The sequence below is a fragment of the Zingiber officinale genome, chromosome 1B, assembly GCF_018446385.1.
Source record: "Zingiber officinale cultivar Zhangliang chromosome 1B, Zo_v1.1, whole genome shotgun sequence".
In the NCBI taxonomy this organism is placed as follows: Eukaryota; Viridiplantae; Streptophyta; class Magnoliopsida; order Zingiberales; family Zingiberaceae; genus Zingiber; species Zingiber officinale.
Window position 1 is genome coordinate 87802271 of NC_055986.1, and position 21000 is coordinate 87823270.

General features: G+C 35.8%; 2 protein-coding genes across 4 annotated transcripts; both read left to right on the plus strand.

Annotated features, from left to right (window-relative positions):
* Positions 1–837: 837 nt before the first annotated feature.
* On the plus strand, positions 838–16510 carry LOC121969326 (protein PAT1 homolog 1-like). Of its 3 annotated transcripts, none has more exons than XM_042519374.1 (6): positions 838–1176; positions 1906–2054; positions 3725–3781; positions 11070–11139; positions 13908–15994; positions 16127–16510. In XM_042519374.1, the coding sequence occupies exons 1-5, from the start codon at positions 1107–1109 to the stop codon at positions 15950–15952; spliced, it is 2391 nt and encodes a 796-aa protein (XP_042375308.1). In that variant the 5' UTR covers positions 838–1106; the 3' UTR covers positions 15953–15994; positions 16127–16510. The 3 variants fall into 3 exon arrangements, with proteins under 3 accessions (XP_042375308.1, XP_042375300.1, XP_042375291.1); XM_042519366.1 differs by having other exon boundaries at positions 838–1006; positions 1080–1176; positions 13908–16510; XM_042519357.1 differs by having other exon boundaries at positions 13908–16510.
* Positions 16511–17811: 1301 nt separating this feature from the next.
* On the plus strand, positions 17812–20886 carry LOC121969341 (lipoyl synthase 1, chloroplastic-like). The gene is made up of 7 exons (XM_042519387.1): positions 17812–18227; positions 18650–18831; positions 19200–19290; positions 19400–19557; positions 19791–19962; positions 20049–20159; positions 20539–20886. The coding sequence occupies exons 1-7, from the start codon at positions 17859–17861 to the stop codon at positions 20656–20658; spliced, it is 1203 nt and encodes a 400-aa protein (XP_042375321.1). The 5' UTR covers positions 17812–17858; the 3' UTR covers positions 20659–20886.
* Positions 20887–21000: the final 114 nt, after the last annotated feature.

Sequence of the window (21000 nt, forward strand, 5' to 3'; positions counted from 1 at the left end):
CGGCAAAGTCAGACAGAGAATCGTACGGTGGAAGCTTCCACTATCACATCAGGGATATGCTCGGGCTGTTAAGGTATGACGTCAGACATGCTTTTCTAACACATCTTTTCCAGGTTTGCTCTGAGAAGCGTGCACGCCTTAGGAAGTGTGCACGCGCCTCTCGGGAGTCCTATATAAGGATCCCCAGACTTCGACGGAGGTATGTTTTTCAATACTGTAGTTACAGTTACGCTGCTGCTCTTTTCTCTTCTCTACTTCATCCACTTGCCGTCAGTGACTGACTTGAGCGTCAAAGGGTCATCGTCAGGGAACCCCTCCCTGGCTTGGCACTAACGACTTGTGGTTGCAGGCTTAGCTCGTCGGAGGCCTACATCACATTCGGTCTACATCCAGTCAACGTGAGTGTCATCTTCCCAACTTCCGTCGATTCGACTCTCGGACAGGATCAATATCATTATTTTAATTATTAAAAAGACATTTTAATTATTTTTATGAAATTTATAATCTATATAGCAGTTTTAATTAAAATTGTTATACGAGTTATTTAATACGTTACCATTATATAATCTGTCTTAATGTCCTTTTAATTATTGAGAAAAGAGGAGCGTTTTTTATTTTATTTTTTTTAAACTGCTCCTTCAATTTTTGCACAAATATTTAATGGATTTTAACAAATCTAATAAACTACAGGGTCAATTTTGGAAATTACGTTAAGCCAATTGATCCCTCCGGTAAAGAAAACAATTATACAATTCAGAAAAGCTATAGTGAAAAAAATGTGAAACTAAAAGGAGCCAAAATGAAAATAAACCCACCCAAAATATTCCCCTTTGATACGCTGCCATGCCAATGATTCCTTTTCTTCCCTGTTTCTGTCACTCGTTCATTCGCGAGGCGAGGCCAAGTGCCGCCACACTGCTCTCTGGAGTCTCGACCGACCAGCCTCGCTCGGCGCCTCCCAGATCTTAACTGGCGAAGAACTCCAATCCTTTACTCTTGTCGCGAGGTGGGCGGAACTCCTTCGCCCGTCTTTATGCGTCCGCCGATCGGCGTCATCTTTTGCTATTTTTGCTCTTTAGGGCCTTAGCCTTCGGCATCCGGGTGCCATGGAAGGGCTTGATGCGGAAGGAAACCTCAGGATCGATGGCATCGGGAAATACTCTGCCGGTGGATCAGGTTGGTGTTTGCCACTTCCTTTTTTGGGGGTCGCGGTGGACCTTAGTGTCATGCTTCCTTTTTTTTTCGCCTCCTTTCGCATGGAAGTTTAATTTTCCTTTGCCATATGGCCATTCTCGATTGATCGGGTTGTTTATGTTGTCTTGATGGAAATAAATTCTTCGAACTAAGTAGATCTGTAAGTTGCATCTTCGAAGCCCCCCTTCGTGAGGTTTTTTAGAAACCGCTGATGGGCTTGGCTATTAATGCATGAATTTGTTTATCAGCGTTTCCGAGCATCGGTGTGAATGCTTCTTCATGTTAATATCTACCATAAGTTGGGCTTGATTTCTTGACGAATTTGTTTCAATGGTTTGGCAACTTTTCCGGAGGTTGGACTTCAATTGACAATTTGAAAAGATTAACAGCGAGCTTCAATTCTCCACTAACAATTCATTTTTGACATTTTTTTTTCCTGTTAACTTCTATGATAATATTATAATAATTGACGTTGCTACTTGTAATTACTTTTTTTTTTTTTTTTTCTGAAAAAGGCTCTTAATGCTCTTTCCTTCCGTGCTAATTGCTATTCAGTAAACCTGTTATTTACATGCATTATCTAAGGCCTTTTTTTTTTTGCTGCCAACACTAAATAATTGTCAGTATTCATGGTTTTTCATCGTTGTAGCAAGAGCTTATATTTACCAATGCAACTTATAGACTCGTAATGTGGTTTTGTGTTCTATGCAGATAATATTCTGTTTGATGCTTCACAGTATTCATTCTTTGGTAAGGATGACATGGAGGAAGTTGTGTTAGGTGGTTTGGAAGATGATGATTACTTTGGAAGTCTTGTTGGTCTTGAGCAATCCAAGTTCTCTTCTCTTGGTGATAAAGAAGTGAGTTACTTTTATTGATAAAGATATGTGTTACACTCTCCTATTGTAATTAGTTTGTAAAATTTTTATAGCTGTATCTGCCAATCAAGGTATTAAAAGATTGTCAACCTATTGCATGGCACCTAAGTTGTAGGCAGTGACTTAGGTGATTGGTATTAAAATACGTAAGAGAATAAATTATTAAAATTGGCAAATGTTGATTTATATCTATATAAAATAAAATTCAATAATTTATAACTATAAATTCAAATTGTAAGAAAATACATAGCTAGCTTATAATTAGGATCATAAACAATAGTAAATATAGATAAGATAACTAATATCAAATGAATGGACAACTTATAAAGATTATATTTTCTCTTTAGACCCACATAACCCATCTAAGTGGACAGCCTGAGTTGCCTAAGCCACTTAGGTTGACTGCCGAGGTTGCTTTTTTTCTTACCACCTTGGTTGATTTCTATAAGGCCACCTAGCCACTAGATGAAGCCACCACTTGGCAAAAAAATCGCATAGATGGACACTTGTTCAAACAATGCTACTAATCTCTACCTAGTATAGAGGCACATTATATTGTGCAATTGATAAACCACTAGTTGAAGCAGCCACTTGGCAAAACCGCCTAGGCAGCTGCTTATCATGAGTTATGACCATTGGTTTTAACGATTTTCCTTATTCGAATAGGTTAGGCATTAGATATGGCTGCCTAAATGGAGAGATTTGGCCAAGAAATCCCTTGGGAATAGCATATCACTTCGATTCACTTGTGGTTTGATGCATGCAATTATTTTTGTGTGGTTTCTTTGTATGAGTAAAATAGTAGGCCTTAACACTAGGATAACTTAACAAATTGGATTTAGGAAATATTTCTATGAAAGATCCTAGCTAATTAGAACTGTCATGTACAAGGTTCAGGTGTAGGAGCATTGACATATACATTCTCTATTTCTCAGACTTGATAGGTACACCTTCCCTACTCGTGCTGGCATGGCACATTATGAATATAGGTATACTAAAGAGTCTAAGCAGCCAAACTCGTTGCATACTGAAAGGTGCAGAAGAGAGACTTATTTATTTATATATTCTCATGATTTATTAAACAATATCACTTAAATTTTGTTGGCAATCAAATATTTTGATCATTGTGAATAGTGGGTAGAATTATAGGCAGTTATAGCTCACCACAATTGGTAGTTCTGTAGGGTTACATGAGTGAATTTCAAATTTACACCTTTAAATAGTCATAGTTATTTGAATTTTGAAATCTAGATCCTTCTCAGCATTGTTGTCCATTATACCAATTTCCTGTCCCTTTGATTTTTCTCTCTTTTCTTTCTTTATCATACAAACATTGATTTAATTGGATCTAAAATCTGCTTCTTCCCCACATAGAACTTTGGCCTAACTCATGTTTTCAACCCTTCACTTTTTATTTATCTTGATGATTCTTGAGATTGATTGTTTTATTCTTTTGCTTCTTCGATTTAACTTTGTTGAACTTTGATTGCTATTGTTATTCAAGTGTTCTACACTGAGAATTCCTAGAACCTAACCATTTACATACTATGTCAGATCTTTTAGTTCTTATTATTTTCACGCAAAGACCTTATAAAACAATATTTGCAAACTTTTGTAGCTAAAATTGCATTGTCCTATTGTAATATTTGCAGATTGAAAGCTTAGGGTCCTTATCCGAGATTGATGACCTTGCAACAACCTTTAGAAAGGTAAATTTAAACAATTCTGTTGAGTTTTTTTGCTTGCTTTGTTGATAGAGAAATAAATAGTAATACTATTAGGAGGTTTCCCTGTTGGTATATGAATGCAAAAAGGTACTTGTGTTGAATTTAAATCAATGAGATTTTAAATTCTAGTTAATATATTATTAAAAAGTTTAAAATTGTATATGTTGTTAAATTTTTTATATTACTTAGAATTTAGTTGGAGAGTTTTTAAAAAAATCTTTAGTTTTTAGACAAATCATTTGAGATTTTATTGGGATAAATAGTCTTTATTTTATAAGAAGTCTTATTGCTAATCTATAGCAAAGTTATGATCCCATGTATAACGACCACAACAATAATCAAGCCCTATCTCAATAGGTGGAGTCGGCTATGTGGATCCTTTTATGCAATTGGTCTTCTTTAGGTGGAGTCACTATCTATACAACAACAATAATAACAACCAAGCCTTTTCCCACTAGGTGGGGTCGGCTGTATGAATCCTTTTACGTCATTGAGCTCTATCTCCTATTATATCATCATCTATATTTAAATAAATTTTATCTTGTTTTATTGTTGCTAACCAAGTCTTTTTTGGTCTTCCTCTTCCTCGTTTGATATGCATGTTTATCATAGTTTCACATCGCCTAACTGGAGCATTTATTGGTCGTCTAAGTACATGTCCGTACCATCTTAAACGTGTCTCTCGGAGTTTGTCCTCAATAGATGCAACTCCGACTTTCTCTTTAATGCTCTCATTTCTTATTTTGTCCATCTTCGTATGTCCACACATCCACCTTAACATCCTCATCTCTGCAACTCTCATCTTCTGCTTATGTGCTCGAGTCATAGCCCAACATTCAGCTCCATATAACATCGCAGGTCTAATTGCGGTTTTATAGAACTTACCTTTAAGTTTAAGAGGTACTTTACGGTCACATAAAACACCCGACGCTCCCCTCCATTTCACCCATCCTGTTTGTATTCTATGTAAGACATCTCTCTCAATCCCTCCATCATTTTATAAAAATGATCCTAAATATTTAAATCTCTCGGTTCCGGGCAACTCGTCCTCTCCTATCTTAACAATTGTTTCATTACTTCTAATATTGCTAAACTTAAATTCCATATATTCTGTCTTTAATCTACTAAGCTTAAAACCTTTCTCTTCTAGTGTTTCCCTCCAAGATTCTAGCTTAGCATTTACTCCTTCACGTGTCTCATCTACCAAAATAATATCATCTGCAAACAACATGCACCACGGTACTGTGTCTTGAATGTGCGCAGTGAGTTCGTCCATAATTAGTGTAAAAAGATAGGGATTTAGGGTTGATCCTTGATGTAACCTTATCTTTATTTGAAATGCTTCAGTTACTCCGCCTGAAGTCTTTACTCTGGTCGTTACATCCTCATACATATCCTTAATTAGTTCAATATATGTTACGCTAACACCTCTCTTTTCTAAAATTCTCCATATAAGTTCTCTTAGGACTCTATCATAAGCTTTTTCTAAGTCAATGAATACCATGTGTAGATCTTGTTTTTGCTCCCGATATTTTTCAATTAATTGTCTAAGGAGATGTATAGCTTCTATTGTCGACCTTCCGGGCATGAACCCAAATTGATTTTCTATCACTGTGGTCTCCTTCCTTAATCTTTTTTCTATTACTTTTTCCCAAAGTTTCATAGTATGACTCATTAGTTTAATACCCCTATAGTTTGCACAATTTTGTATGTCTCCCTTGTTCTTATATAAGGGAACTAGAGTACTTATCCTCCATTGATCAGGCATTCTTTTCGTTTTCAATATCATGTTAAATAATTTTGTAAGTCATTCAATACCTTGTTTCCCTAAGCACTTCCATACCTCTATCGGAATATCATCTGGTCCAACGGCTTTTCCATTGTACATCTCATTTAAAGTTTGTTTTACTTCTGAAGTTTGAATTCTACGATAAAAATTAAAATTTCTATGCTTATTTGACCTAATTAAATTACCTAAGTTAAGTTGGTCACCTAAACCTTCATTAAAAAGTTGATGAAAATACCTCTTCCACCTCTCTTTTATTTCTCCATCATTTACTAATACCTTATTACATTCATCTTTAATACATTTTATTTGGCTAAGATCTCTTGTTTTCCTTTCTCTCACTTTAGTTATTCTATAAATGTCTCTTTCCTCTTCTTTTGTATCCAATTTTTGATATAACCGTTCAAAAGTTTCATTTTTTGCTTCACTCACTACTTTCTTAGCTTCTTTCTTGGCTATTGTATATTTTTTTAAGTTTTCCTCGTTCTTACAAATATATAATTCCTTATAAGCTATTCGTTTTTCCTTCACTTTCTCTTGTACTATCTATATTTAAATAAATTTTATCCTATTTTATCATTGCCAACTTAAGTCTTCTTTAGTCTTCTTTTTCCTCATTTAATGTGCATATCTTGTGATAGTTTTACATTGTCTGGAGCATTTATTAGTCGTGTATATGTTCTCATTTCTTACCTTGTCCATTGTCGTTTGCCCACACATCCATCTTAACATCCTCATGTGCTCGTGTCGTAGCCCAACATTTAATTTCATATAATATAGCAGGTTTAATCGCTATATTTGTAGAACTTCCCTTTAAATTTTAGAAGTACTTTACGATCACAAAGAACATCTGATGTTATTCTCAATTTCAATCGTCCTACTTATTTCTATGTAAGACATTTCTCAACCCCTTCATCCTTTTGTAAAAACGATTCTAAATACTTAAATCTCTCGGTTACAAATAACTCATCATCTCCTATCTTAATAATTACCTTGTTACAAATATTGCTAAATTTAAATTCTATATATATCCCCTTGGTTCCAAAGCCTCACTTCCAGTGTTTAAATTCTATATATATAGATAGCAAGGGGATATTGCTAAATTTTGAGATAGCAAGGTAACACTACCTTGTTACGATCGACACCAAAGCCTCACTTCCAGTGTTTCCTACCATGTACTAAATAAGATTTTGAGTTAATAGCATTTTTAATTTCTTTTGAATTTTTCAATGAGAGTTTTTTCTAAGTGAGGCTTATTTTTTTAAAGATATTTATCCCCTTGGTTCAACAATTCCATTTTGGTGTTACATCATTTTGTATAAAAGTTGAAGCATTATGATTGGTCTTGCTATTAATTATATCCTCCATTATCTATCATCCTTAAGCTTTGGTGTCGATCCCTATTCACGTCCCATTCACACTCTAGAACTTAATTACCTTGTTCTTGGATCACTAATTTTTATTGTGGTTCCCTTCTCTCCTCATCTCCACTCATCATTTCCTCCATTGCCTCCTTCACACATCTCTCGTTATCTCCATCTTCCACTGATTTTGTTTTTCCATCGCCATTAGTGCTCTCTTCCCATCTACCTCAACAGTTCATTGAAAAATAAAACTATTAACAAAGAGAGAAAAAAAGGGCAAGAAAACAAGTAATTAAAAAAGAGAGGAAAAAATCTATCAAATGTGGAAAAAAGAGAGAGAAAGTTGCCAACAACAATAAAAAGAGCAATCTGGTGCATATAGTTCCCGCCAATGCAAGGTCCCAGGATTGTACACAACGTAACCTGCATTGCAAGAGGATGATTCTTCAACTCGAATTCGTGACCACCAGGTCACACATCAACAACTTTATTGTTATACCAAGGCTCCCCGTTTATCAACAATAATAAAAGGGAAGTTCGGTACATGAAACTCCTGCCAATGCGGAGTCTTGGAAAAGGTTTATTGTACATAACATTACTTTGCTTTGTAAGAAAAAGACGGTTTCCGAGACTCAAACCCACCCTCTAGGTCACATGACAGCAATTTTGTTTCCCTTTTGCCAACAACAATAAATAAATATTGTCGTGCTCCATCTACTAAATGCACACCTCTTATCTCCATTGCATAGCTAGTCTCATTGGCAACTAGCCTCTTTTAGAAAATGATGATGTCTTCTAGATCCGGTATAGATGATCTCATTGGCAACATTTATGATGGCATGGTTGTCAACACAACCTGATGCTTTATCCTCTTCAAATGAAATTAAAGGACACTCTAATTTATGATGCTTTGACCTAGTAAATAATAGGCACACAACTCACCCATAATTGTTCTCCTTCAACACATATCCTTAAATTCTTTAGTCCTCGTGATGCTTAGCATTCAGATATCCTTACACACATCCCATTCATCAAACACATCTTAAATGGCACCTCTAACAATTTGGGTTACAATTGCAACACAAACGTCATATGGTTGGCAATGAAAAACCACATGATCTTATTTTTTTCAATTTGACATCCCTAATAGTAGCTACCTCGGTAGATCCCCTAATTTGATAAAAGCGCCCTTTGAGTAAGGAGAGGATCTTTCCTCAATAGATGATTGCCATGAGAAGATTCTACTCAGACAAATCATTTTGAAACGAGTATTTAGGGCAACTCCTAAATAGTAGGACTAACTAGCGATGTTGGAGGTTGATAACCATAGTCAGCTTGTAGAGCATCCGCAAAGACAGAGAGGGAGGAACACCAAGGGAGCTGGGGGTTGGCAAAATATCCAGAGGAGAGAAGAATTTGCACATGGTTGACCATGAAAAACCATTATGATCTTCTTCTCTTTTTAATTGGACATCTGTAGCGGTAGCTACCTTAGTGGATCCCCTAACTTGATAAAAGCACCCTTTGAGTAAGGACATTCCTTTCTTAGTAGATGATTGCCATGGGAAGACTCTACTTGGAGGATTTGCTTGTTCGCAAATGATTTTAAAATGAGTATTTAAGACAATTATTAAGTAGGAGGACTAACTGACAGTGTTGGAGGCTGATAACCATAGTAAGCTTGTAGAGGATCACACAGAGACAGAGAGGGAGGAATACCCAGGGAGGTGGGGTTGGCAAAATCACAAGAGGGGAGAAGAATTTGGACATACAAAATACTAGGATTAGAATTATTCCAATTGAACTAGTCTAACTGGTCAACACTAGTTGAAACTGTTGCCTCACCTAAACTTGGTTGCTTCCTCCCCAAATCAAAAGTCCATCTGTTCCCCCAATCACTCGAAACAAAATTTTCTCACCGCTACGAATCCATTTAAGTCCTCTTAAAGATCCTAAAATTCTTAAATGAATTTAATTCATAGAAATTAAATTTATACCTTTGTTGAATTTTATTTAAAGCTAAAGAAATATAAGATTTCTCTTTTTTGTTGAAGGGCACATGACAACTCAAAACTTTGGACCCTGTTCTCTATTTTAACTACTCATCCTTTATTTTATTAATGCTATTTTCATTAATATCTACTCCTAATTAATAGTTAATAATGATCTCATTATTCACCTTAATTGTATTGGGTCAAACAATTCCAATACTTGCATTGTCACATTGGCAGGGGATAGCTTGACTTTTTTTTTTAATACGAAATCCTATACTATGGAATCATGTTGTTGGCTGCAACTCTCATTACTACCTCAAAATCTATACCTACATGGAGCAACTAATACTTTATTCATGGATACAATTCGCTATGCATGCAATTGGTGTGATCAGTTGTACACCGTATAATTTTGGATTTCATCATCAAGCCATATTTGCACCAATTATTTAAGTTGGCTATATGAATCTTATTCATCAAATGAATTCAATGCAAGTTTATAACACTATTAATATTTAACTTAATAAATCATTTTCGTTTTTTTTTGGGGATTTCCCTCTCCCCTTACACCTTCCACTCTTATAACTATAAAATTATTGGTCACCATTGAGCGTGTCAATATCATCTCACCTTGTAATCACATTGTATCATCTATTGGTGCTACATTTGACATTAATATTTTTAATCTTTTTACTAACTCCACACATAGGATATCTTAGCATGCTTATTTATGCCACAAGTTTTTTTTTTACATGTTTCTTTTGTTGTGCAACCGTCCAATTTATAGTATGACGGATTATGCCATAGTGTTATAAAATTTTCTTTTAGCCCAAGTATTAATTTTTGATTTTTTTTTTCATATTCCATATTACATACATAATTAGAATATCTTGTCTATGAGTTACTTGTATGATATTTCTTTTCATCCACTTATGTTGTAGTATACCATATATGGTATCATTAGGAATGGCTTTCCTCGTAAAGATTTAGAAGCATCAGAATCTCTGTGACGAGTCTTAATGTATAGAGCCATTAGAAGTAGAACATGGGTGAGAAGTGGAGGGAGGTGTAATTGGTGAAGAAGGAGATGATATATCATATATAGAGAGGGAACTAAGATGAACCAAGGAAGGAGAGAAGGTGAGTGAGGGAGTGGAGGGAGTCAAGGTGGAGTTTGGGAGAGTGAAGAGAAAGAGGTTGGAGAGCAAGGTTTATGGATGAGAGGAAAGAGAGTGGAAAAGAGAAGAATAGGAGTGGAACAGAAGAAGGTGGTGACGGGATGGAGAAATAGCTTTTACTGCCCTTTGCCAATGACCAAAGAGAGTCATCTATGATCCAACGTGGAGCTAGATGGGTGCAGATGGCATTTCCCATAAGATGGGTGTACCTAACAAAGCTCTGCATTTGTTACAATTGTAGTAGGATGGGTTTGTTAAATGTCAACAACTTTAGGTCAGATATGTAAATTTTATGTTGAAGTACAGAATTTTTTTCTCAACTTACTAAAATCTGTCTAAAATACTTAATATTCTAATATAGTGATTGTGATTGTTGTGGCTGTTTTCCCAGGTTACATGTGTGAGTGATTTATGCTCTTTAAATTTAAAAGCTCAATGAAATTAATACATGTATATGAATTCTGGGTTTTGTGATTTATTGAAGCTGCTACTTGCTAAAGAACATATCTGAGTTATCAATGAAAAATTCCTTCTTTTTGGTTATCTTTATTTGTTCTCTTTATTTTATCTGTACAAATTTCCTGTTTGTAGGATCTAAGGTTCTGAAGTCCTTGTGCTATTGTGTAGTTGGATATTTCACCTAGTATATGTAGCCTACAATTGGCACCTATAAAACACTACACTTGTTTTTGCCTAGTGATTTAGATTTGGTTTCTTAGGTTGTTTTATTGCCTTCAGGATTCCCTTAAAACTTTTTGTCAATGACGTGTTCTTTTTGCATTTTCTTATGTCTCTGATATGTGGCAGACTAAGATTTAATTTAGAAGATTGTATACCTCCTTGAGCCCTCTGATATTATCTATCATATTACTCATGATTCTTACCATTTTTTTCATGATTTCTTTATGCATCTGGTCTTTTGTTGACTGGTTATTTCTGCATTCTCAGCTGAACAGAGTTGTCAATGAACCAAGGAGTGTAGGCGTTATTGGTGATAGAGGTTCTTTTTCTAGAGAAAGTAAGTGATAGTGTGGTATTATTGCAAACTAATCTTAATGTGTTTGTTCTATCTCAGCAAAGAATTTAAGTTCTTGCTGGAGACTATATGTTTATCTTCTTTTGCAACTCACTCCTATGTAAAACCTCTAGAAAGTAATATCTAAAGGTGCAGATGACATAGAAGAATGATATTACAATGGTAGGATCTGAAGACAAAATGACAAGGATATTTCCAACCAAAATATTGCATTCTCTTCTTTGTTTTGTATTCTGTGCCTGATTGCCAACTTTCTTGGGATGTTTTGCTAGCAATGTTCGCTACTAAAACCCTTCACACACTGATAGATGTTGCAATGCTGAATTGTTTTTCATGCTATTATTAAGATTTATGATCACAATTGGATGCAGGAAATTTGATATATCAATTGAAAATTAAGTCGAACATAATAGTATGAACTTTCAGTTGAGAAGAATGAGATAATAATATGGACTAAAGAGGGTTCACGGTGATTTGAGGAAGTGCAAAAAGATACTAAAGTATACCAGGTTGCTAATGGCAGGAAAAGAGAATACACAGATTTAGGTAATATTAGCATCGTACTTATTGAAGATCAAAATGTTAGGGAAGCCTAACACAATCCAAGATATCAAGGCCCTTAGGTAGGGGATACTTTGGTATACTATGTACACGCCCAAAGGGAAGCATAAGTCAATTGTTATGAAAGTGAGAAGATGACTCTTATAATTACAGAAAAGAGAGATTATTTAACAAGCTATTCCATGTTCTACAAAAAAAAAATATGTTTGGAGATTAAAATGTATAGTAAATTTATTTAAGTTCAAGTCCAGAAGGTATTACAGTTGGAATCGGTGTGCTGGGGATATTGAACTAACAAAGTTATTACTTGTGAGATAAGAAATTCCTGCTGAAAGAGCAAAAGTGTTTCTAGGACCAATTTATTAAGGAAAGAAAGTGATGAATAGTGTGTGTGTGACCATGAGAGATCCTGTGAAACTTTTGGAAAAGGTATGTAACAAAATAATAAGAGTATTAATAATTATATCAACGTGAGATTTTTATATCGACAAATATGCTAATATAGCAACATGTTAGTTACTAGGTGTATAACAAATGATTTTTTTAAAAAATATTTGTGAGTTTACATCATGATATTAGATGAACTCATTAGTTGTATTAAAAATAGACCCCCTTGTTTCATGCTATCATCAGCTAATTTTCTGCTAATTGATGAGGGTGAAAATAGTATAAATTGGTCGTTGAAATTGGGGAGATAAACTTTAAATTAAAAGGTGTACGTTTAAGTGTGACTGAAATGCCAAACAAGCTAGGAAATATTTAAGATCTATGCATACGAAACTTCTATAGTGAATTTTAGATATTTTGGATCTAACAATCAACAAGGAGGTATTGATGCAGTATTATTAATAAGATACAAAATGTGCTGTCAAAATTTAGATAAGTTTTGGAACCTTGTGCTATTGTCATGAGGTTAGAAAAAAGCTTTATGAGGTCGTGATACTATCCAATATATTTCTTGGATTCGTGTGTATTGGAAATTTAGAAATCAACATGTTCGAAAAGTTAATAGTAGATATGATAATGTGTGAGAGGTTATTAGAAAAGATAAAATGAAAAAAATTCATTGACAGCTAATCGTTGAATAATTGATGCAGTTCCAATAATTGATCAACTGAGAGAAAAAGGTTTAAACGAAATGAATATGTTCAATTTGAATCGGTTAAAGGTGTAGGAGGTAGGAAACCAAAGAAAACTCTAGTTAACATAATTAAGTTATTTAAAGGATCTGAATATAACATTGATATAGTCTTACATATATTCTTTTGGTAGGTTTATTTAACCACCTCTTAAGTCTTTCAAGTTAGATATGTAAAACCATCTTGTATTGCATGATTGGAGCAGATATAGGTATCATACAAGTGCAAGATAGGTTCAATTTTAAAGCTATGTTGTTAAAAAATATGAGTAGCAGACCATTTGGTTCAACCATATGAAATTTTCATCAATTTGCTATTGAAATCCTTTATATGTTTGTCTTGAGGCAAAATAGTCCCAACTCATTTCAAAGAATGGAATGAATACAAGAGCTGGGAAGCCGTTGAGATAGATTGTTCTGGAAGTAAATTCTTGATTCCAACAAATCCTATTGGCTTGATCATTTAGAATTGGAGTTGACTACATATTCTTGCCAAGTTGTTGAGGACAAATATCAATTACCAAAATCAAAGAGCAATTAAGTTTCATGGTTCTTGGGCCTTCCTCATCATTGACTAGTTTAGTACTTGCATCTGTATGTTGCCCTTTGGATTGTATGTAGCTGATTGTTAAGGAATCATACTCCCTCTGGCGTAATTGTCATTAAACAATATCATGTCATAGTTATTTTTTCCTCCAGTACAATTAAAAATAATTGGCCAAAGGAAGCTGCTTGACTTACCTTTTTCTTCAAAGAACAGAAGATAAATGTTTTATTCGACCATTTTCTACTTAACTGAATTTTCAAGTTTATAATCGGTAACAAAAGTTCTACTAGGGATTGATTTGTTTTTAAATCATTGACTACACTTTCAATTTACTCAAATCTTTATATGATCTTAATGTGCGAAGTTGAGATATTGCATATTGTTTATTGCTTCTGATCTTCTAAGGCATTCTCACACTGTTAACCCTACTAGTCCTGCAAAATGACTATGTATATATATTTAACATCATTCTAGAAATTAATTCAAATAATTATGCCTACTCAGATTCTTCTAATGCGGACTGGATACAAGAAACTGATTTTCCAAGATGGATTGATCACCAGATATTGGATGTTGAAGATGTTCAGGAGAACAAACGGTGGTCGTCACAGCCACTTGTTACTCCATCTCAGTTTGATGAACTAAAGCCGCTGTATCGTACTTCTTCTCATCCACACCAACTGCAGCATCTTCACTCTGTTGAATCCATCTCTGTCCCCAAGTCATCTTTCACTTCCTACCCTCCACCAGGGGGACAAAGTCTACCTCTAACTCGCCATTCAAGTTTGCCATCTGTGGGTATAGCAGACCAGATATCTGGTCCGCTGCCTTATTCTAGTTCTCTAAATCAGTTGGGAGGATTGCATCCTGGGCTGCACTATCATCCAAGTATGCAGTTCAAACATCCTGGTGTCTCATCTACTAGCATGCCTAGAAATTACTTGATCAATCATTCTGACCTCTTTGTAAGGGAGAATCACGGCCTGTTGCCTAATTTATTTCCTCAACATTTACTTCCGCAAGGTGGTTTAATTTCACCACAGTTTTTGTCACAGCAACAACAGCAGAGATTGCTCCAGCAATCTCTTGCCAATTTCTCCCACCTGCAATCTAACTTATTCAACCGATATAATCACCCTCACATGATGAACAACTTTGAGTCAGTTAGTGGTATGCCTCATTTTAGAGACAATAGATCAAAATCATCTCACAGAGGGAAACACATGTCTCAACAGTCAGAGACTGGCAGCTCGAAGAGTGATAGTGGTTTTCAATTCAGATCAAAGTACATGTCCGGCCAAGAAATAGAAAGCATTTTGAAAATGCAGCATGCGGCAACACATATCACTGACCCTTACCATGATGATTACTACCATCAAGCTTGTCTTGCAAAAAAGTCATCTAGTTTAAGACTTAAGCATCGGTTTTGTCCATCAGCAATAAAGGATCCTCCATCACGGTCACGTTCTAATAATGAATCCCATGCATATGTTCAGGTTGATGGACTTGGGAGAGTTCCATTATCTTCAGTTCGCAGGCCTCGCCCTCTCCTTGAGGTTGATATGCCATCTGCATCAAGTGATGATCAGAAATCCTCTATAAAGCCTCTTGAACAGGAGCCTATGTTGGCTGCGAGAATCACAATTGAAGATTGTATTGGCCTTCTCCTGGATGTGGATGATATCGATCGAGTTCTACAAGCTAACCAACCACAAGATGGTGGGTTGCAACTGAAGAGGAGAAGGCAGGTTCTTCTTGATGTCATTGCTGGATCACTCCAACTTGTTGATCCATTTGGTGCTGGTAAATCTGATAACTCAACAGCTTTCGCCCCAAAGGATGACCTTGTTTTCTTACGTGTCGTTTCTCTTGCAAAAGGCAGAAAGCTCATATCACGCTATCTTCACCTTCTACTTCCTGGAAGCCATCCAACTAGAGTAGTCTGTATGGCCATTTTCCGCCACCTTAGGATTTTGTTTGGTGGTCTACCAACAGATCCCAGTGCAGCAGAAACAACCATCAATCTGTCCAAAACTGTGTCTTCATGTATGCACAATATGGAACTTAGCGCACTTGGTGCTTGCCTAGCTGCAGTAGTATGTTCATCTGAACAACCACCACTCCGTCCTATTGGGAGTTCAGCTGGTGATGGAGCCAGCATAATTATAAAGTGTGTTCTCAATAGAGCTACGGAACTTCTGATGGACCCTCATGCTGCAAGCAACTACAGTTTTTCCAACCGAACCCTATGGCAGGCATCATTTGATGCTTTCTTTGGGCTTCTAACTACATATTGCCTGAGCAAATACGACAGTATAATGCAAATGCTGCTTGTGCAAGCAGCTGGTACTACAATTATAGGCCCTGAAGCCAACATCACTATTAGCAAAGAGATGCCTGTGGAGCTGTTACGTGCAAGTCTTCCTCACACCAACGAACATCAGCGGAAGATAATACTTGAGTTTGCCCAGAGGTCCATGCCTATTACTGACGCTGGTACTCATGGAGGTCAGAACAGGCCTGAAAATTCCGAGTCAGTTCCAGGATGATGCACCCAATGATAAAATGAATCATCTTTCGATATCACTCAGGTGATTTCCTTTCTCTTCATTATGTTTGAATGCATACAAACCTGGTGGCACATCATACTTAAAATCACAGACAGGTTTCTGGCAAACCCAGATAGTCTCTCTACTCTCATTTAATCTTCCATATTTGAATAGAGTACTGCCGACATTCATGCAAGAACATTTGTGGAGTTGCAACTGGTTACATATAACTGTGAGTTGCAACAGTGGTTTCATCGAGGGAGCTTACTTTTAATTGTCTGCCTTGGCTTTCCATACAAATGTAATGGGGATAGTTGTACAGGATCTTTTATTACCGTTCTTTCTTTGACTCCCAGAATCGCGAGGTTATGTTTCTTGTAGTTAGCATCCCTTATGTGCTTCGCCTTCCTTCATGGCTCATTTCTTTGTGAGTCTAGACTCTAATTATCATGCAAATTCTCGTCTGAATTGTACAATCTCTTCTCCATTGTAATTTACAATTCAGGATATTGTTATTTGGTATCCTGATATAAACTCTCTGCGTGGTTGTTTGATGAATTCTGGTAATAATAGTTACTCTCTTTGTCCAGGTTTAATTATTTTTGTATCTCAAGTGGCTGCTTACATTGTAAAATTGAAATTTGATGTCCATATTAGTTAAAGAGAAAATCTGGACGAACTACAACATACCAGTACTCGATTAGCTAACTAATTAATTTTGCACCTCAAGTACCTGTTCAATTATTTTGTTTATCAAGAGGATTCTGATTTTCTTAAGTGAATTTTTGTTAGTTTTTTTAGACTTTAATAGATGTCATAGATATGTAACTAGGCAGATTAATGTAGGTTTTATGACAATAATTTGTCAGGTTTAATGTCGGAGTCAATAGGAAATTTTTTTCACCGGCTGGACTATCGTTGACTAGTAATTGGTGATTCCAAATTCGTTTTGAATTCCAACTTGTTTTTTTTTTTTTTTGACATTATCGTTTTCTTTAATGACATGGAGTTCTTAAGCAACTGAGTTTACTAATTAACGATATATTAAATTACCGATTGGCATTACATTAATAAAATAGATATATTTTAATATTTGATAAAATAATTTAGATAAAGATTAAAAAAACGTTTTTTTATTTCATTTATTATTAAAGGGCCCTTTTATTCCAACTCTCTATATTTTACGTTTTTTTAATTGCTATTACTGAAATTACAGTAGTTAGATGTTATAATATTATGTTGATTAGTATTGTTTAAAATAAATTATCTATGTTGTAACTGTGATGATTCATAGATGTATATTATGATCTTGATTTGTGTGACTAATAATGATAAAAAAATAAAATAAAACGCCTATATTACAAAATTCATGAATTGTAGTTTTTATAATATAATATTATTAGCATTAATTATAAGGGTTGTTATAATATAATATTGACACCTAATTTATTTATATTAGTCAGAATTCAAATATTTATATGGTAGTAATTATAAATATGCTATAATAATCTTAAAAATAAAAATAGTTTTGAAAAAGTAAAATTATAGATAATAAATAAAAAAAAGAATATCTCTTTAACAATTAGGATTCTTTGAGACTTTGTTTTTTTTTTCAAAAGGGACGGAGAATTCGATGTGAGTTTCTTGCATTGATTTAATCGCCCTTTGGAGTTCCATTTGTACCCTTTCTTTATTCCGTAAATGGCTTCCATTCACATCAATTTGGTCCGTTTGATAGTGATCAGACGAACAAAATAAATTTGATATTCCTACTATTATTAGAATAGAAAGGGTATTTAAGGAACTTACACTGTTTTGGTCATTAAATTATCATAGGGTTAAAAGGACACAAATGGGAACTTGCTCCTCTTCTCGTTCCATCCATTGCCCAGCTTCATCCTAAAAAATGTTGCAGAAGTCTCTCGCCAATCCTCTACTTTCGCCGATCCCAATCTGTCTCACGAAGCCTAGATCGAAGAATTCAGGGAGTTTGCTCGCTTGTGTTCGATCTGAGGCGGTAGGTGCTTCGAAGAGGGCCGAGGCGATGCCCGGTCCGGCGCCATCGAAGCTGTTCGAATCGCCGGCGGCGGTGGCCGCAGGGTCGTATCCGGGCGGAATGGGACCACACACTGGCCGTGATCCGACAGTAAAGAAGCCGGAGTGGCTCAGGCAGAGGGCGCCTCAGGGGGAGAAGTACAGGATGCTGCAGGAGTCGCTCTCAGAGTTGAAGCTGAACACGGTTTGCGTGGAGGCGCAGTGCCCCAACATTGGAGAGGTCAAAGTGGCTCCATGATCAAAATTTTAGTATAAATAAATTTACGAGTTCTTGGTTTTTCTAGCATCAAAATTTCTGAACGTAAGGGAAAAGATCCGTCTATGAAGCATTATTGATCTCTGTTTTTTCATCTAAATTATCATTCCTCATTGCCAACATGCTGCAAGATTGTTGCTGTAGATTATTTGAACTCAAGTTTGTCAAAAAAGAATTCTCTGAATAATGTGGCTGATTCAGTGATTTTCATGCCAAATTACAATCATTTCAAGGATTATAAGTGATCTTTTCTGTTATTAAATGTTCAATATTTAAATTTCATGCCAAATTACAATAATTTCAAGGATTATAAAAATGCATGATTGAATATATTTCTGCCCATAACTAAGTCCTAACATTAGTTACCAGTGGTGTTTTGGGTGCAGTGTTGGAATGGAGGGGGAGGAGCTGGTGGGGAAGTCGATGGTATTGCAACAGCCACAATTATGCTTCTAGGAGATACATGCACCCGCGGGTGTAGATTCTGTGCCGTTAAGACCAGCAGAAACCCAGCGCCACCAGATCCCATGGAGCCTGAGAAGACAGCAAGGGCAATTGCTAATTGGGGGTAGGTGTTTCATTTCATAATGAGATTGTGGCAGTTTATATTGTGGCAGCAGCATGATATTGAGCTTCTATTAGGATTTTTGTTATCAGAGTAGTTGTGTTGTTAAGTCGATAATCAAGCAAAAAGTTTACACGTTCAACACTCCACTGGATATCGACTTTAATACTAACAGCTAAAGTTTGGGGATGTGGTACGTGGAAATAATGAAACTAAGTAGCAATTTATTTTTCACATAGAGAATTCAATAATAGCAATGAGTAAGCTGCCTTCTTGTTCTTTAGTTCAAGATATACATTTTTCTTAATTATAGTGATTTGATGTCAGTAGCCAAAGAATGGTGTTCATTTCATAGTTAAAATATTTGACAGAGTGGACTATGTTGTTCTTACGAGTGTTGATCGTGATGACCTACCTGATGGTGGAAGTGGCCACTTTGCTGAGACAGTAAAAGCTCTGAAGGTTTGTAAATTGTTCTCTTTGTGCTCTAGTTTCCCTTTGTGCCCTTTGTGCTTATGCTCGGAGATGCTGAGTATTCATGGTTTCTAAGAGCTGTTTGATTGTATTCCAGAAACTCAAACCTGAAATATTGGTGGAGTGTTTAACTTCTGATTTTCGAGGTGATTTTGAGGCTGTTTCATTGTTGGTGGATTCTGGCCTTGATGTATTTGCCCACAACATAGAAACTGTTAGGCGATTGCAAAGAATTGTCAGGGATCTTCGAGCAGGGTAAAAAGTACATGAAAGACATAATTCAGTGTTTATTTCATTTGAAGTGTGACTCTTTTGCATATATGTTCTAAGATATGGCCCCAGCGAATGAGCCTCATTTTAGTTGATATAACTGACAAACACAGAGAAAGTCCCCTATCTATTATCGCCTTTACCTTAAACCAACATACAAGACCAAGAATACATCTAGCTGATTTGCATTAATACTAGGTCTTATCATTCTTGGGCAGGTATGAGCAGAGTCTATCGGTCCTAAAGCATGCAAAGATACACAAGGAAGGGATGGTGACTAAGTCTTCCATTATGCTCGGTCTTGGCGAGTCAGATGAGGAGGTGAAGGAAGCAATGGCTGATTTAAGGGCCATTGATGTTGATATTCTTACATTGGGCCAATACTTGCAGGTACGATATGATGCAACTTGAAATGGAAGCTGAGTTTTTTTTTGTTTTGTTGTTTCATAACGTGTGGATTTTGAAATCATTTGCAGCCAACACCGTTACACTTGACAGTCAAAGAGTATGTGACTCCTGAGAAGTTTGTCTTCTGGAAAGAGTATGGAGAATCTATTGGCTTCCGTTATGTTGCTAGTGGACCTCTGGTAAGTGCAGTTATCTTCTGATGCTAAAATAAAACCTGACTTTATTAGAAATTTTTGCATATGCTGCTAGATGAAAAGCTTAGCTAAAGCACATCTATTCCTATCAGAGAAAATTTTGTTTTATTTCCATAGTTCATTTTTCCCGTTTTGCCCATTCGAAATGCTGTTGCATGCAGCGCGTAGCCACAATTGGAACTAAATAAGCTTTAGAGTTGTGCTCTTATAAACGATATAACCAAGTTGTAATCTCAGAAAGCATAACTGAGCCCCAAAAATAGATTGTCGATCAATTTATAGTCTATTTTTGCAATACTACAATTTTTTTTTTTCATTTTTCTTTTTGTAGTTGACGGTCTTTCTTTTTTGATGGTACTTTTAGGTCCGGTCTTCTTACAGAGCGGGAGAGCTCTTTGTTCAGAATTTGGTGAAAGGTTCTAAGACATCTGCTGAGAGAAGTGACACAAAATTGCACGAGAATAATGAATCTCTCCATCTGTAATTTTGTGAGGCTTTTCTCTTCTCGCTTGATTGAGTTCTAGCGTCTTTTCAGTTATTCAATCTCTGGTTTTGGTCCAATATAAACATTCCAAGAATGAAACAGATGAAAATACAGCGAGTAAAAGAAGGGATTGGAAGGGAACAGAGTGTAGAAACAAATGAGATGTATTCGAATGATCAACAGATGTAATTGTTTGTAGTTTGGAAAATGCAAATGTGATTTTTGACAGCTATAGCTTTGCTGGGCTTTGGTGAATTCCGATGTTTAAACATTGTCGATACAAATTATCTGCGAACAGTTGTGTCCTTCATGCACATTCATATTTTTTGTTGATTCAGAAAT

Bases quoted from the DNA above. Each gene is read 5' to 3' on its own strand.
- LOC121969326 (XM_042519357.1), top strand. From the start codon at position 1,107: ATGGAAGGGCTTGATGCGGAAGGAAACCTCAGGATCGATGGCATCGGG. The intron at 3,782-11,069 runs GTAAATTTAAAC...CTGCATTCTCAG, and splicing joins TTGCAACAACCTTTAGAAAG to CTGAACAGAGTTGTCAATGA. The intron at 11,140-13,907 runs GTAAGTGATAGT...ATGCCTACTCAG, and splicing joins AGGTTCTTTTTCTAGAGAAA to ATTCTTCTAATGCGGACTGG.
- LOC121969341 (XM_042519387.1), top strand. From the start codon at position 17,859: ATGTTGCAGAAGTCTCTCGCCAATCCTCTACTTTCGCCGATCCCAATC. The intron at 18,228-18,649 runs GTCAAAGTGGCT...TTTTGGGTGCAG, and splicing joins AGTGCCCCAACATTGGAGAG to TGTTGGAATGGAGGGGGAGG. The intron at 18,832-19,199 runs GTAGGTGTTTCA...AATATTTGACAG, and splicing joins AGGGCAATTGCTAATTGGGG to AGTGGACTATGTTGTTCTTA.